This window comes from Phyllostomus hastatus, unplaced genomic scaffold, assembly GCF_019186645.2.
Source record: "Phyllostomus hastatus isolate PE091 unplaced genomic scaffold, TTU_PhHast_1.1 phas_scaffold_442, whole genome shotgun sequence".
Classification (NCBI taxonomy): domain Eukaryota; kingdom Metazoa; phylum Chordata; class Mammalia; order Chiroptera; family Phyllostomidae; genus Phyllostomus; species Phyllostomus hastatus.
Window position 1 is genome coordinate 4,973,266 of NW_025334030.1, and position 12,438 is coordinate 4,985,703.

The following is a 12,438-nucleotide window of genomic DNA, read 5'->3' on the forward strand; positions in this document are numbered from 1 at the left end:
TACAAGGTGCCCACCCTCCAGAAGATAATTTCAATTTTGGGGGGGCCCCCCTCCTTGACAATAGGGTATGTCAACTGTAATTGAAAAATAAAATATATATATATATATAAACAAATGAAAATAATTGTCTATCCCATTCAGCAGTTGTGAGAGGAAAGGAGCTGACATCAATGCTCAGCTCAGAGTCTGCACACAGTAGGTGCTCAGTTAATGCACCCAGTTTCTTTCAGCAGCAAAATGTGTTAGTGCCTCTGACGTGAGTTGAGGTGACTGTCCTTGCCATTCCAGTCACCAGGGGGCGCCACAGCCCCGCCCACAACCCCGCCCCCTCACCTGTAGACGGTGTACCTGGCACCACCTCCGGAAGAAGGGATCGGAGATCGCAGGGATCACGGCAGGAGCCCGCCATCCGGGGGTGAGAACCTAGAGGGCGCTGAGGACGAGGGCCCCACAAGCTTCAGGAGGGACAGAGCCGGGGCGAGTTGGTGTGATTGGCTGCGGGGTGGAGGCACGGGGCTGGGCTCCTGGAGCCCAAAAGCACAGAACGCCAGCAGGAAGGAAGGTGGTGGCTGAGCTTCAGATGCCTGGGCTGGAGGTTCAAGGGGCTGGGGGCCCTGAAGCCTGGGTTGAAGTACTAAATGGCAACTTAGTGTGGGGAAGGGGAAGGAGCGGACATCCCTGGGTCTCCAGAGCAGGGTTGGGCCCCAAGGACCACGTCAAGGAGGGGTGTAGCCTGAGGGCAGATGGGCTTGGACTGCTGGGACACCTACGTCCTACTGGTAGGGCTGGGTTTGGACACCTGGTGAGAGGAGAAAAGGGAAGGACAAGTGTATGTGTTGGGAGGTACCCAGAGTACTAGGGTAGGGGTACCCCAGGGGCCCAGGACAGCAGGAGTGTACCAGGGAAGCCCCATGTGTCCCCTCTGTCTGGAGTCCCTGAACTGCCAGGCCCTGGGGGATCCTAGGGGAGTGCCGCCAGGCTCCTGTCACCAGGGGCGGGCCGGGGAATAAACAGGAACCTGGATTGGCAGGGCAGCAGTGGCTGGCACAACCTGTTACCTCGCCCTGCTTGGGCCCTGGGAAACTCCAGAGGCGACAGCTAAGTGTCTGGGCACCTGAGTTCTCACAAGTGTGGAACAAAACACCTGGGTTTTGAGAAAACAAAAGGGCCAGGATACCTGGGAGGGCAGCTGAGTCCTGAGGAGACAGGGACTTGGACTTCTGGAAGAGAAGGGGGCTGGAGGGCTGGGAGCTAAGGGGTCAGGATACCTAAGTTCCCAAGGCCCTGTATTCTTGGAAGGAGAAGGGTCTGGACTTGTCCCTGCATCCTTAATGCCTCAGAATCTGGGTTCTGGGGAGGTACACAGCTGGTTAGGGGCTTGGAGCTGGACTCTACAGTAGAAAGCGGGAGGCAGGGGCTGTCAGCAGAGCGGCCTGTGTCCCAGAGCACTGGGACTAGGTTCTCTGGGGGCAGAGAAGGTCTCCCAGAGGCAAAAGGCATGGCAGCCCATTTCCTGCTTCTCCCTGCCTCAGTTTACCCTGGGGGCATTAATGGAGCTAAATGGCCAGGATATAGAGTATTAACCCTTCATGGCCCAGGGAGGCCTTGGCTGAAGGACTGGGAGGGCCAGTGGGCAGGTAAAGAATTAAATGATGGACAGGTCAGACCCCAGGCTGCAGTGTAGAATATCCTGCAGCTACCTGCCCCACAGACTTACCTGCCCCCACAGATGCTGCAAGAACCATGAGCTCCCCGGAAGGGCCAAGCTTCCAATCAGGGCTGCTCTCAGGTGGCACCTCCCCAAGCTGCGATGAGGGCTTCTTTCCTTTCGTCCTGGAGCGGCGCGATTCATTCCTGGGAGGAGGCCCAGGGCCCCAGGAGCACGATGACCTGGCCCTGCAGCTGCAGCAGAAGGAGAAAGACTTGCTGTTGGCTGCAGAGCTTGGCAAGATGCTTCTGGAGCGCAACGAGGAGCTGCAACGGCAGCTAGAGATGCTGAGCACCCAGCACTCGGAGCGTGAGGAAGTGAGTGGGCAGCGAGTGGCAGGCAGGGTGCAGGGGTGGGCAGATGGAGGACAGGTGAGTGGGGGGCAGAAAGCCAAATGGGGATACTTCTGGAATAATTTAGGCCTGGGCTTAGTTCCCCTGGCAATGTTGTTGGGTGGTTAAGAACATGGGCTCTGAGGATAAGACCTAGATTCAGACCCCTGCCTGGTTGTGTGACCTTAGGCAAGCTGCTGGCCCTCTCTGAATCTTGGGTCCACCTCCTCAGCATTATAATGCAACCCCAGCCAACATTATTGGGCACCCCCTCCCCACCTGGCTCTGAACTAAATACTTTCCATGCATCATCTTGGTCAATTCTCACCCAACCTTTGAGGTAGGAACAATTCTTCCCTGTCCCCAGGTTCTGTTGTCAACCACACAGGGGTCACATCTGGCCCCTAAACACCCCGGACACCATTGAGTCCTGAATCCATGTCGTCAGCCCTAAGGGCTGCCCTGGGTAGCTGACCACCCTGTACCTCTCCAACAGGCCATCGAATGGGCATCTCCACACCAGTGGTACTCCTCATTATGACCCTATCACCCACCATATCCATCTCAGTTTCTCACCTCAGGACCAGACCCTGAGCATTGCCATGACCTCTTTTCCCACAGCTGTAAGCCCTACTGGTTCTTCTACACCAGATTCTGAAGCTTCCCACTCACTATTTCTGTAGCCTCCAGTCCGGTCTCGGCCTCTCTCATCTCTGCCCCAGACACTGCAGTGCCCTCCTCACTGGTCCCGTTTCTACTCTTGCTCCCTGGAGCCCATTGTCTATGGGGCAGCCAGAGGGATCTTCAAAAATCGCAAATCAGGTTCTTTCAGACCTTGCTCAGGATCTCCCAATGGCTCTTTATCACATATAGAATGAAACTCAAACTTCTTACCAGAGCTTAAAAGTCCCTGACCTCAGCCCACCTTACCACCCTTCCTATAAGGGGAAGGCCCTCTTTTCAGTTCTTTGAGTAACTACATTTGTTCCCTCTGGGCCTTGCACTTACTCTTCCTTGCATTTAGCCCTCCTCCTTCTTGCCCTGCAGGAGTCAATCCAGACATCACTTCCTCCAGAGGAAGCCTCCACCCCACCAGCTCTTCATTCCTTTCCAGAGTTTTTTTTTCTTTTCAACCCTAACTGTCCTCCCCAAACTACCTAGTTCAAGCATGTGTCTATTTGCCTAAGATCTCTGGACTCTAAGCTGTTTTAGGCAGGGAACTTTGTGGTCTCACTGACTGCTGACATCCAGACCCCAGAAGAGGAAGCATGAGCTCAGGAAATACTGGATGGATGGATGGATGGATGGATGGATGGATGGACAGATGGATGGGCAGGCCATGGCAATATTAAGTGACTTGCCTGACCACAAAGCAGCAGCAGAGCTGGACAATAGCCAGGGCAATTGCACCACAATCCTGTGAGCTTAACCCTAAAGATGCATTGCCCTCACAGTATTTGGTGAAGAGCTTGGCTGCCTGGGCTGGCATCCCTGCTCCATTAATTCACTGTGTCCTTGGGTGAGGCATTTCACTTCCCTGAGCCCATTTCCTCATCTGTAAAGTGAGGGCATTCATGATTCTAACTCTAGTGGGTTAAATGAAATGGTACAGGTAAAGCAGCAGCACAGGACCTGGTGGGAGTACTGCCAATAACTAGCAAGTATGGTTAGCATCACCTTCCAGCTTTGAGAAACTAAGGAGAGTGAGGGCCAGAGGCTGGCCCAACTTGCCTGCTTCCCCAAGCTGGACATTTGGGTGTGCCAGCCTTGTCCTCATACAAGTTGGACAGGTTTTTGGGATGGAAGGCAAAGGCATGGGGCCCAGGTGGGGTTGGACATGGTTAATTAAAGGGAGCTGGCTGGGAGGAGCTGGGGGAGAGGGACTGAGCAGTGGCTTGGTAGAAGCTGGACCTCCAGACCCTAGTTGTGTGAGGCCATGGGTCGGGGCTTAAATTCTGCCAGACTAAGGCACCAGAAGCGACACCTGCAATCTCGGGTCCAGAAGCCCAGGCAGCAGCAAGAGGTGAGTGGGCATCAGGGAGCCCACCCCATGGCCAGCGGGGCTCAGACCCTCTTGTCAGGCCTGGAAACTTCCTTCTTCCGTGCCCCCCAGCTCTTCTTTTCTCTGAGTCTCTACCTCTTGCTCCCTCTGCCTGCTTCCTCCCTTGTCTCTCACTTTCATGCCTGTCTCAGACTCTACCAAACTCTCTTTAGGTCTGTCTCTCCATCTGGGTCTCTGTCTCTGTTCCAGTCTCATCTCTCCCTCTCTGTCTCTAACCTTCTATCCTGGCCACCACAGCGACTGCAGCAGGAGAACCACGAGCTCCGCCAGAGCCTGGCAGCACGAGGAGCTGAGTGGGAGGCCAGGGCCGTGGAGCTGGAGGGGGACGTGGAGGCTCTGCAGGCCCAACTGGGGGAACAGCGCTCAGAGCAGCAGGACAGCGGACGAGAGCGTGCACAGGCCCTTGGCGAACTCAGTGAGCAGAACCTACGGCTCAGCCAGCAACTGGCCCAGGTGGGAAAGCTTTAACCTACCCAGAATCCTGGCTCCCAGTTGGGGGGATGCCCTGGGCTTGGTGTTGAGTTTTAGGCCAGCTGAAGGCCCCACTACCTTCCCCCTCTCCACCGCTGCCCCAACCCCACCTGCCTCCAGGCTTCTCAGACTGAGCAGGAGCTTCAGAGGGAACTAGATGGCCTTCGGGGGCAATGCCACACCCAGGCCCTGGCCAGGGCAGAGCTGAGGACACGCCTAGAGAGCCTGCAGGGGGAGGTGAGTGCTGGCTGGGGCTGGGGGCCTGTTGAGCCAGGAAGGCCAGGCTGGGGGCTATCTGGAACTGGTGCAGCACCTCCCCTCCAGCTCCAAGACCTTTCCCCAGAACCAGATGCTGCAGAGTCGCCGGCAGGACCTGGAAGCCCAGATCCGAGACCTGCGTGAGGAGGTGGAAAAGGGCCAGGGCAGGCTACAGGCAACCCACGAGGAGCTGTTGCTACTGCGGCGTGAGAGGCGGGAGTACAGCTTGGAGGTGACCAGTGGGTTTGGGGTGCATGGGTGCATCCAGCTGGGGCCTTAGCCACTGCCTCAGGTCTTCCTGGGTGATGAAGCCAGAGCTGTATCACAGGGAGCCCCATCAGCTGGGCCACAAGAGTATAGGCACTAGCCCAAACGCAAGTGGGAGCCATGAAGGGTATTTATTAAGCAGGGGTGGTACCCTCTCGGAATGCATCAGAACCAACCAGCTGGGTGGTCAGAAAGGGGCTAAGGCTAGAGCTCAGGCCAGATGATGGGGACCTGGATCAGGTCTGAAGCAGTAGATATGGAGAAAAAGGAATGAAAAGAGTCAGCACTTTGGGATCAAATTTTCTGGGTTCTTGTTCCAGCATCCCTTCTTATATTATGGAATGTTCAGCCTCAGCTTCCCCACCTGTGAGTTGGTATGGTAATGGTACAGAGCGTTGGTGAGGGTGTGAGGCACTGAGCACAGCGCTGGGTTAAAAGGCTCAATAAATGCTGGATGGTAGCAATTAGTGAAAGAGTTAGAAGACTGACTGGCGGGGTCCAGGCCAGGCTCTCTGAGAAGTTACCTGACGTGGTGCAGCTGGAGGGAGGGTGATGGAAGACTTTAAAGCCGGGACGCCCACTCACGCCCTGCTTTATAGGCAAAGAAATTGGTGTAGGGTAAGGAGAAGTGCCCATCCCGGCCATCTGGGAATGGGGGAGCAGGCGCCTGTAGTTGGGGTGCAAAGATTGGCGAGCTGCCTGGCTCTCCACGGCGCACTTTCGCCCCCTGTGGGCCAGCCATGTGATGCCAGCAGCCGGCTCACCTGGCTGACGGCACCTGCTTGTCTGTCTGTCTGCCCTGGCCTGACTGTCTACGGGCGCTAGCACAGCTGGAATGTGCGCGCTCCGAGGCCAGGGAGGCACTGAGCACGCTGCGAAGGCTGCAGCAGCGAGTCTCGGAGCTGGAGGAAGAGTCGCGCCTACGGGAAGCTGACGCATCAGGGGCCTCGCTGCAGTCTGAGCTTGCCCATAGCCTTGACAGCCACCAGAACCAGAATGCAGATGGCCACAGAGACGCTCTGGTGAGCTCAAAGCCCAACAGCCACCCAGGAGGGCGGCAGACTACACTTCTTTTCCTCTTTCCAAAGTTCAACACCTCACTGACCAATTCCTTTGGTGAACAGACCACTCTGTCCCCGAAGGCCCAGGAGTTATCCAGTCACCAGCCTTTGCCCCCTGAGGAGAGCTTGGAGCCTCCCAAGAAGAGAGCATCCCTGAGCCCAGGGAAGATACTGGAAAAGGAGTTGGAAGTGGCCGAGCTGCAGGACCAGGTGGGGAGTAAGACCATAGGGCTGGATGCAGAGCCTTTCTCAATGTTTCTCCTTTCCATCTACAACTCTGAACCCTTTTCCACTAATCCTCCTCTACCTGGATCATCCTTTATCCCAACAACAGCCAGCCTATGTGCCGCCTCCTCCAGGAAGACTTCGTGGACTGCATTTACCCCCTAATCCCATCTCCCAATGCTTGTCCATGCACCCTTCCTGCAGGCTTATACCACCCAACTAGCCCTGCACCAGGCTGGGAACTCAGAAGATTCCACTCCAACACAGGACCACAGCTGCCTGGGGTGTTTGTGGAGCAGTCAAGGAAAGGGTGGTCAGAGAGCTGAAGCCCAAGCTTCCAGGAAGAGCAAGGGCTTAGTGACCCAGAAACCTACTTGCCTCTCTGCCCCCTCCCCCGCCCGCAGGTCGAGCTGCAGCGGGTAGAGATACAGTCCTTGCGGGAGGAGCTACAAAGACAGAAGGAGCTGCAGGAGCTGGCAGACCCCAAGGAGGCCTTAAGCTGTGCCCTCTCGGACAGAGAAGAGGCTGTGAACAAGTGAGTCTGCCTCTGCCACTATCCACTACCTCCTCAGCAGGGCTGAAGATCCCCCCAGCACTCTGGTCATTCTAAGCCTCACTGGTTGTATGGGTTATAATTATCCCAACTCTGACCCAGGGACCCTCTGACCGTCTTGGTTCTGGTGTTAGCAGTCACACTTGGGCCCGAGTTCAGGCGCCCCCGCCTGCCCGTCCCCCTGGCCGCTCAGGTTCCAGCACCCTCTAACCAGGTCTCAGCCCCTGTTGCTTGCAGGGCCCTGGAACTGTCCCTGGAGCTCAGCCGCATCTCTCTGGAACGGGACTCCCTCTCCCAAGAGCTGCTTCGCACCATCCGCCAGAAGGTGGCGCTGACACAAGAGCTGGAGGCTTGGCAGGTGAGGGACAGGATAGAGGGGGCGGGGCCAGAGGGTATGGGACCGCGGGTTTACCCAATCCTCCGGCCCGCTAACCTGCACGCAGGACGACATGCAAGTGGTAATTGAAGAGCAGCTGCGCTCCCAACGCCAGAAAGAGCTGAGTGAAGCTGAATCTGCTCTACATCGCCCCACGTCCCGCTTCTCGCTGCGCAGGAGCCCTGGGCCTGCCGGCGGATTCTTCAGCAACCTCTTCCGAAAGACCTGAGGGCCAGGTGAAGGGGCCCACACTTGCCCTCTCTGGCTTACTTTCCTCTTCCAGCCAACTGAGCACAGGGCCATAATTGTTCTCCAAAGGGGGTTGGTGCCCTCCCATGCCCCAGGAGGCTGAGCAGGGACTTACTGGGAGCAAGCCCCAACTTTGGGAGTCAGGAGGCCCCAGGTCGGTGGTGGGAGCAGGTGGGGCAGAACTACCTATTTTTTGAATCTATATAGGTCTTTTCTAAGCACTAGGGCACTAGGCCCGCTGGCCCTGGCATGCTCCAGGGAAGGGTGGGGATGGTTATTTATGTATCAAGATCAGAGTAATATATAAATCATTACACCAACTTAGTCTCCCTTCTTGGGAATAAAGCAAATGGAAGAAAAGTCTGAAATTTTATTTGTAAAAAGAAAAACCAGTCCAGACCCTTGGAATGGTGGGGAGAGGGAGTTGCCAGAGGTCAGAAAGACAGGGAGAAGGCTCGGTAGCCCAGATTGGTGAACACATCCACCCGGCAGCTGCTACCTGCAGCTGTCAACACCTGCAGGCAAGAGAAGAGTGATGAACCTGCCCACACTCTTGGCTTCCCAGGACCACCACAGCTCCTTGCAAGACCCACCTTGCACTCCGGTGCTGCTGGCTGTTGGTTGAGGCTGAGGCTGAGCAGTCCTGGGGAGGAGCCAGGCACCTGAGCCTTAAGCTCCCCACTCAGCTGCCACTGATTGACACAAGGGCCCTGGCCAGCTGACAGAATCTGTGGGGCAGGGAGGGGATTTAGAGATCATGGCTGGAGACAAGAACCAGGCAAAGGTAGTAAAATAAAGGCAGAGAGCCTCACCAGGTCCTGGTAGAAGGTGACATGCTTTTGCGGTGCCCACATGGGGAAGATGGTGGTGGGCGTGGAGGATCGGAGGTGCCAGAGAGTGAGTGCTGGGCCCCCTCCACAGACCTAGGCAGAAAGGCGGGGGTCCCCAGTCACCGTAAGCCACAGGCCCTCAGCTAGTGGGGTCTGGAGCTGCCACCCCATCCTGCACTTTGTCTGGCTCACCATCCAGTCTGAGTCAGTTGCCAAACATCCAATCCAGCGCCCGTTATGGGGCCTTGAGCACTCCTGGGAGGGAGGACAGGAAGACAGGAGATGAAGCCTCAGGAGATGCTCAGGAAGAGGGGAAAACAGGGTGTGGAGCATGCCCTCACCTCGTGCTTGTATACTTCGATTGTCTGGACCTCCTTGGCCATACGGAGGTCTGTGGGGAAAGAACCATGACAGGTACCCTACTCACCCCAGCCTCCCTTACCACCATCTTTCTTCCCAACCAGATACTTCCTTACCCCAAAGCCGAACAGCCCCATCTTCACCGCCTGACAGCACCTCGGGGTTCCGCTCCCGCAATGCCAGGCAGTGGATGTAGTCTGTGTGGCCCCGGAGTGCCTGCTGCAAGGAGAGGGGCAGTGTCAGAATGAGATCTTAGAAGAATGCATCCCCACACTATCCAGCTCCAGGGCCCTCTCACCGTGAAGGTCCCTGTCTCTAGGTCCATCGTATGCAACTGGCAGTCTCCCCCTGCCAAAATAAGGGAATTCTCCTGCAGAGGAAGGCAGGGTGGGGTCAGCAATCAATGTCAAATCAGGACAGACATGGGGGGAGGATCAATTTAGGCTCAAAACAGGACAGGGTAGAACCATAGTCACAAAGGGCTCAGACCTTGGGGACGAGAAGCAAAGCATTGATCTCAGGCACTTCCAGGCTGGTCCTGGGGGACGGAAAGCAGGGTCAGCTCTGGTGAGGCAGCACTTGCACCCCCATGTGCCCTCTGCCCATGTGGCTCTGGCTTACCTGTATGGGGGCTGACGACGCCATAGCTCCTTACAGCCCTTCGTGGAGGGGAACACTGAGTGACCTCAAAGGCTCTCTATGGGGCTGAGCACCCCAGTGCCCCCCACCCTGAGCTCCACACTCCTTACCTTCTTGAGGATCTCCACCCAAAGCCAGGCCTTCACCTCCCCATCTCCAGCACTGAACAGATGTCGATCGGTGGAGACCATGGTGTAGACGGGCCCATCATGGGCTAAATGGAAATGCAGAACCTGAGTGACCTGTGCTGCTCCCCTCCTCTAGCCTGGAATCCTCTGAGCCAAACTCAATGGCTGCACCCACCTTGGAAGGTCACTATGGGTTTCTTACTTTCTTCTTTGGCCTCAGAGCTCAAAGCAGCAGACAAGCTGAAGGGGAAAGGGTGTGTGAGTCAGAAGCAGGGACATGAATCCTGTGAAGGCCAAATGCCAGAGCCAATGGATGTTGGGGAGCAGAGACAAGGGTACCTGAAGATGGCTATTTGCCCATAATTGTTGCCAGATGCCAGGAACTTCCCGCAGGGTGAGACACTCTGGGAGAATATGGTCATATGCAGCCGCTGCAACGCCTGAAACACTTCCCTCTGCAGGGAGAGGCTGTAAGAAGGCTGTCTGGGAACCCTAATCCACAGACTCCTTCCTGGTTCCCCTGCCATCAGTTCAGCCACTGCCCATACTTCTCAGACCTCCTTTGAGGCCCACCAAGCGGGCATCTGCCCATACGGTCGCGGGGATTGCTCCAAGAAGAGGAGGAGGACGGGAGTGGGATGCTTGATGTGAGGAGCCTAGTAGGACCTTGAGCATGCATCCAGCCTCTCCTCCAAGTTTCCTCAACTGTTGAATGGAGCTCACGGGAGATTCTTTTACCAATGTATGAACTACTGTACAAAAAGAGCTTCGCACAGGAATGCCTCGTTGAAAGCACATAAAACGTGGCTCTAACACCCCAATGAAGAAAAACAGACTATCTTCTAATCCCCACCCTCTGACTTTCATGTTAGGCCCATGAGATAGTCTGTGTTACTCTTCCGCTCGGGGTCAGAGTCCGAATCCTACCAACAGCCCAAGCAAAACAGGATTCAGGTCACGACTCCCTGCCTGCCCTTTATGAACCCGGCATGTACTACAAACCCCAGAAGACACCGCGCACCACGCCCGCCTCACCTGACCCAAAGGCACCGTGTGTGGCACAGCTCGCTCCATCTCGAGAACTACAAGTCCCAGAGTGCTCCGCGCGCGACGCAGCCTCACGAGTCCGGACGTTCCCGAGTGGCTCACCTTCGCGACGTCCCACCGATCCAATACTGCCAGCTGGCTCGGCCTGAAGGCGGTTGTCGCGTACCAGAGCCCCAGAAGCCGAGGTGGATGTCGCGAAGACCCCCCGCTCGACACTAAGCAGCGTCCACTACAGCCCTGCTACGCCGGATCCCTACCCTAAACCCTCCGTGCAGACCCGCTTTCCGGTGGCTGCCGCCCTTCTATCACGCCTGCGCGGGATCTGGCCGCGCGCTCGGCTAAAGCCACACCTCTCGCGGTTGACCACGCCCTCGGAGCTCCGCCTTTGCCTCTGGATCCCACCCCTCTTCCCGCAGGACCCCGAACCCCAAATGATCCTTCAGCAGGCCCTGGAGCGAGACCGACCGAATTGGGCCCAGGGTGACCCGCGAGCTACCTTGGGGACGCCTCGAGGCTTGGACACGAGGTGTGTGTGTGCGGTGTGCGTGCTCTGGAACCTCCCAGAGCCAAAGGAGCTTTGATTGGGAGCTTGGGGCTTGCCTGCCGAATAACACGGTGCGGAGAATCAGCAGGGTTTGGGCATGAGCTGAGACCGATTTGGAGACTTCCCAGACAGGCTGCTGGATGGCCCGGGATAGTGGGGGTGACTTAGGCGTCCGCTGAGGTGGACTGGGGAGTTCCTGGCTGACGCTCCATGTTCACGCTGGCAGATCTTGGGGATGGGGCCAAGAGAGTAGGGTGCACCTAGCTCTCTTTTCTTCTCAGCTCCCCTCTCCGAGGAGCTGTGCCCATGAGCACCAAGCGGCGCCTGGAGGAGGAGCAGTGAGTTTGGGGGCAGGGAGGGATTCCCAACAAGATCTCTGTCATCTTAGGTCCCCATCACCCTGCCTCCCCTCCGAATATCCCAGCCTGCCTGCCTCCTGGTCTTTCCCCAGGGAGCCCCTTCGAAAGCAGTTCCTGTCTGAGGAGAATATGGCCACCCACTTCTCTCGACTCAGTCTGCATAATGACCACCCTTACTGCAGCACCCCGCTGGCTTTCTCCCCAGCTCTGCCCCCTCTCAGGTAGGCACCATCCCCTATCCACTGCCTGCGCCTTGTGGAGGATCACACCCTGTCTGGGAGCCAACCTCCAGGCCCTGCCTCATCCTGCTATTTTTAACTTCTAGCCAACCACTGTTGTTTAGCCTCTTGGATCCTTAGAAGGTGGAGGCAGCCCAGAAGCCCCTGGGGACCTGAACCTGGTGGGAGGTGGCTCTGCCAGGCCAGCCTTATTCCTGTGTCCTGTCCTTTCCTCTTCTAGGAGCCCTTGCTCTGAGCTGCTTCTGTGGCGCTACCCTGGAAACTTGATCCCTGAGGCCCTCCGACTGCTGAGGCTGGGGGACACTCCTGCATCCCACTACCCTGCAACCCCAGCTGGGGAAATAATGGAGCTCTGAGTGCTGGCAGGCAGTGCACCTGCCCACCCTTCTTCTCCACAAGAGAGAAGACCAACACCACCATGAAGGGACCAGGTGCCCTGCTTTTCTTCCAGATCAGGCCTTTGGGCACCAAGACCTTCCCCCAACAGAGGACAGTGAGCCTGGGGTAGGAGGGACAGGAGGGACAGCCGCATGGAAAGAGAAGCAATCTCCCCCCGCAGAAGAATTGAATAAAGAATGCTGAACAGATAGATGATGGCTTCAGTCTGGAACCTGGGGCCTTTGGGAAGAGAGGGCAGGGTTGGGGCACCAAATGCTGGGTTTTCTCCTGAAGATCTTCCCTGAAAAAACGGCCAGGGCCTGCCCAGGTCCTGGCAGGCTGGGCTCAAGCA

At 56.9% G+C, this 12,438-nt stretch overlaps 3 protein-coding genes across 11 annotated transcripts; 2 read left to right on the top strand and 1 right to left on the bottom strand.

Annotated features, from left to right (window-relative positions):
* The first annotated feature begins 366 nt into the window (after positions 1 to 366).
* On the top strand, positions 367 to 7,922 carry BICDL2 (BICD family like cargo adaptor 2). Of its 3 annotated transcripts, none has more exons than XM_045820734.1 (10): positions 367 to 415; positions 1,730 to 2,025; positions 4,340 to 4,555; positions 4,694 to 4,810; positions 4,917 to 5,063; positions 5,929 to 6,120; positions 6,223 to 6,369; positions 6,789 to 6,919; positions 7,175 to 7,295; positions 7,381 to 7,922. In XM_045820734.1, the coding sequence occupies exons 2-10, from the start codon at positions 1,744 to 1,746 to the stop codon at positions 7,540 to 7,542; spliced, it is 1,515 nt and encodes a 504-aa protein (XP_045676690.1). In that variant the 5' UTR covers positions 367 to 415; positions 1,730 to 1,743; the 3' UTR covers positions 7,543 to 7,922. The 3 variants fall into 3 exon arrangements, with proteins under 3 accessions (XP_045676690.1, XP_045676689.1, XP_045676691.1); XM_045820733.1 differs by lacking the exon at positions 367 to 415 and adding an exon at positions 456 to 562; XM_045820735.1 differs by lacking the exon at positions 367 to 415 and adding an exon at positions 613 to 631.
* Positions 7,919 to 10,807, bottom strand: THOC6 (THO complex 6). Of its 4 annotated transcripts, none has more exons than XM_045820739.1 (13): positions 10,669 to 10,807; positions 9,859 to 9,987; positions 9,695 to 9,759; positions 9,502 to 9,605; positions 9,374 to 9,411; positions 9,242 to 9,290; positions 9,051 to 9,122; positions 8,869 to 8,971; positions 8,734 to 8,783; positions 8,585 to 8,647; positions 8,375 to 8,485; positions 8,156 to 8,290; positions 7,919 to 8,077 (listed from the first exon to the last, which is right to left on the bottom strand). In XM_045820739.1, the coding sequence occupies exons 2-13, from the start codon at positions 9,939 to 9,941 to the stop codon at positions 7,997 to 7,999; spliced, it is 954 nt and encodes a 317-aa protein (XP_045676695.1). In that variant the 5' UTR covers positions 9,942 to 9,987; positions 10,669 to 10,807; the 3' UTR covers positions 7,919 to 7,996. The 4 variants fall into 4 exon arrangements, with proteins under 4 accessions (XP_045676695.1, XP_045676694.1, XP_045676693.1 ...); XM_045820738.1 differs by having other exon boundaries at positions 9,859 to 9,974; positions 10,669 to 10,799; XM_045820737.1 differs by having other exon boundaries at positions 8,869 to 8,968; positions 9,859 to 9,974; positions 10,555 to 10,686.
* A 153-nt stretch (positions 10,808 to 10,960) lies between these two features.
* HCFC1R1 (host cell factor C1 regulator 1) lies at positions 10,961 to 12,297 on the top strand. 4 transcript variants are annotated; one of them, XM_045820741.1, is made up of 4 exons: positions 10,961 to 11,092; positions 11,392 to 11,448; positions 11,550 to 11,690; positions 11,929 to 12,297. In XM_045820741.1, exons 1-4 carry the CDS (start codon positions 10,998 to 11,000, stop codon positions 12,062 to 12,064), a joined length of 429 nt encoding a protein of 142 aa, XP_045676697.1. In that variant the 5' UTR covers positions 10,961 to 10,997; the 3' UTR covers positions 12,065 to 12,297. The 4 variants fall into 4 exon arrangements, with proteins under 4 accessions (XP_045676697.1, XP_045676699.1, XP_045676700.1 ...); XM_045820743.1 differs by having other exon boundaries at positions 11,562 to 11,690; XM_045820744.1 differs by lacking the exon at positions 11,392 to 11,448 and having other exon boundaries at positions 10,964 to 11,092; positions 11,562 to 11,690.
* The last annotated feature ends 141 nt before the right edge of the window (positions 12,298 to 12,438 follow it).

Bases quoted from the DNA above. Each gene is read 5' to 3' on its own strand.
- HCFC1R1 (XM_045820741.1), top strand. From the start codon at position 10,998: ATGATCCTTCAGCAGGCCCTGGAGCGAGACCGACCGAATTGGGCCCAG. The intron at 11,449-11,549 runs GTGAGTTTGGGG...GCCTGCCTCCTG, and splicing joins CGGCGCCTGGAGGAGGAGCA to GTCTTTCCCCAGGGAGCCCC. The intron at 11,691-11,928 runs GTAGGCACCATC...TTCCTCTTCTAG, and splicing joins CCAGCTCTGCCCCCTCTCAG to GAGCCCTTGCTCTGAGCTGC.
- THOC6 (XM_045820736.1), bottom strand. From the start codon at position 10,593: ATGGAGCGAGCTGTGCCACACACGGTGCCTTTGGGTCAG. The intron at 9,975-10,554 runs GTGAGGCGGGCG...CTCTCCCTGCAG, and splicing joins ACACGGTGCCTTTGGGTCAG to AGGGAAGTGTTTCAGGCGTT. The intron at 8,486-8,584 runs GTGAGCCAGACA...CTTTCTGCCTAG, and splicing joins CAACTGACTCAGACTGGATG to GTCTGTGGAGGGGGCCCAGC.
- BICDL2 (XM_045820734.1), top strand. From the start codon at position 1,744: ATGAGCTCCCCGGAAGGGCCAAGCTTCCAATCAGGGCTGCTCTCAGGT. The intron at 2,026-4,339 runs GTGAGTGGGCAG...TGGCCACCACAG, and splicing joins AGCACTCGGAGCGTGAGGAA to CGACTGCAGCAGGAGAACCA. The intron at 6,370-6,788 runs GTGGGGAGTAAG...CCCCGCCCGCAG, and splicing joins TGGCCGAGCTGCAGGACCAG to GTCGAGCTGCAGCGGGTAGA.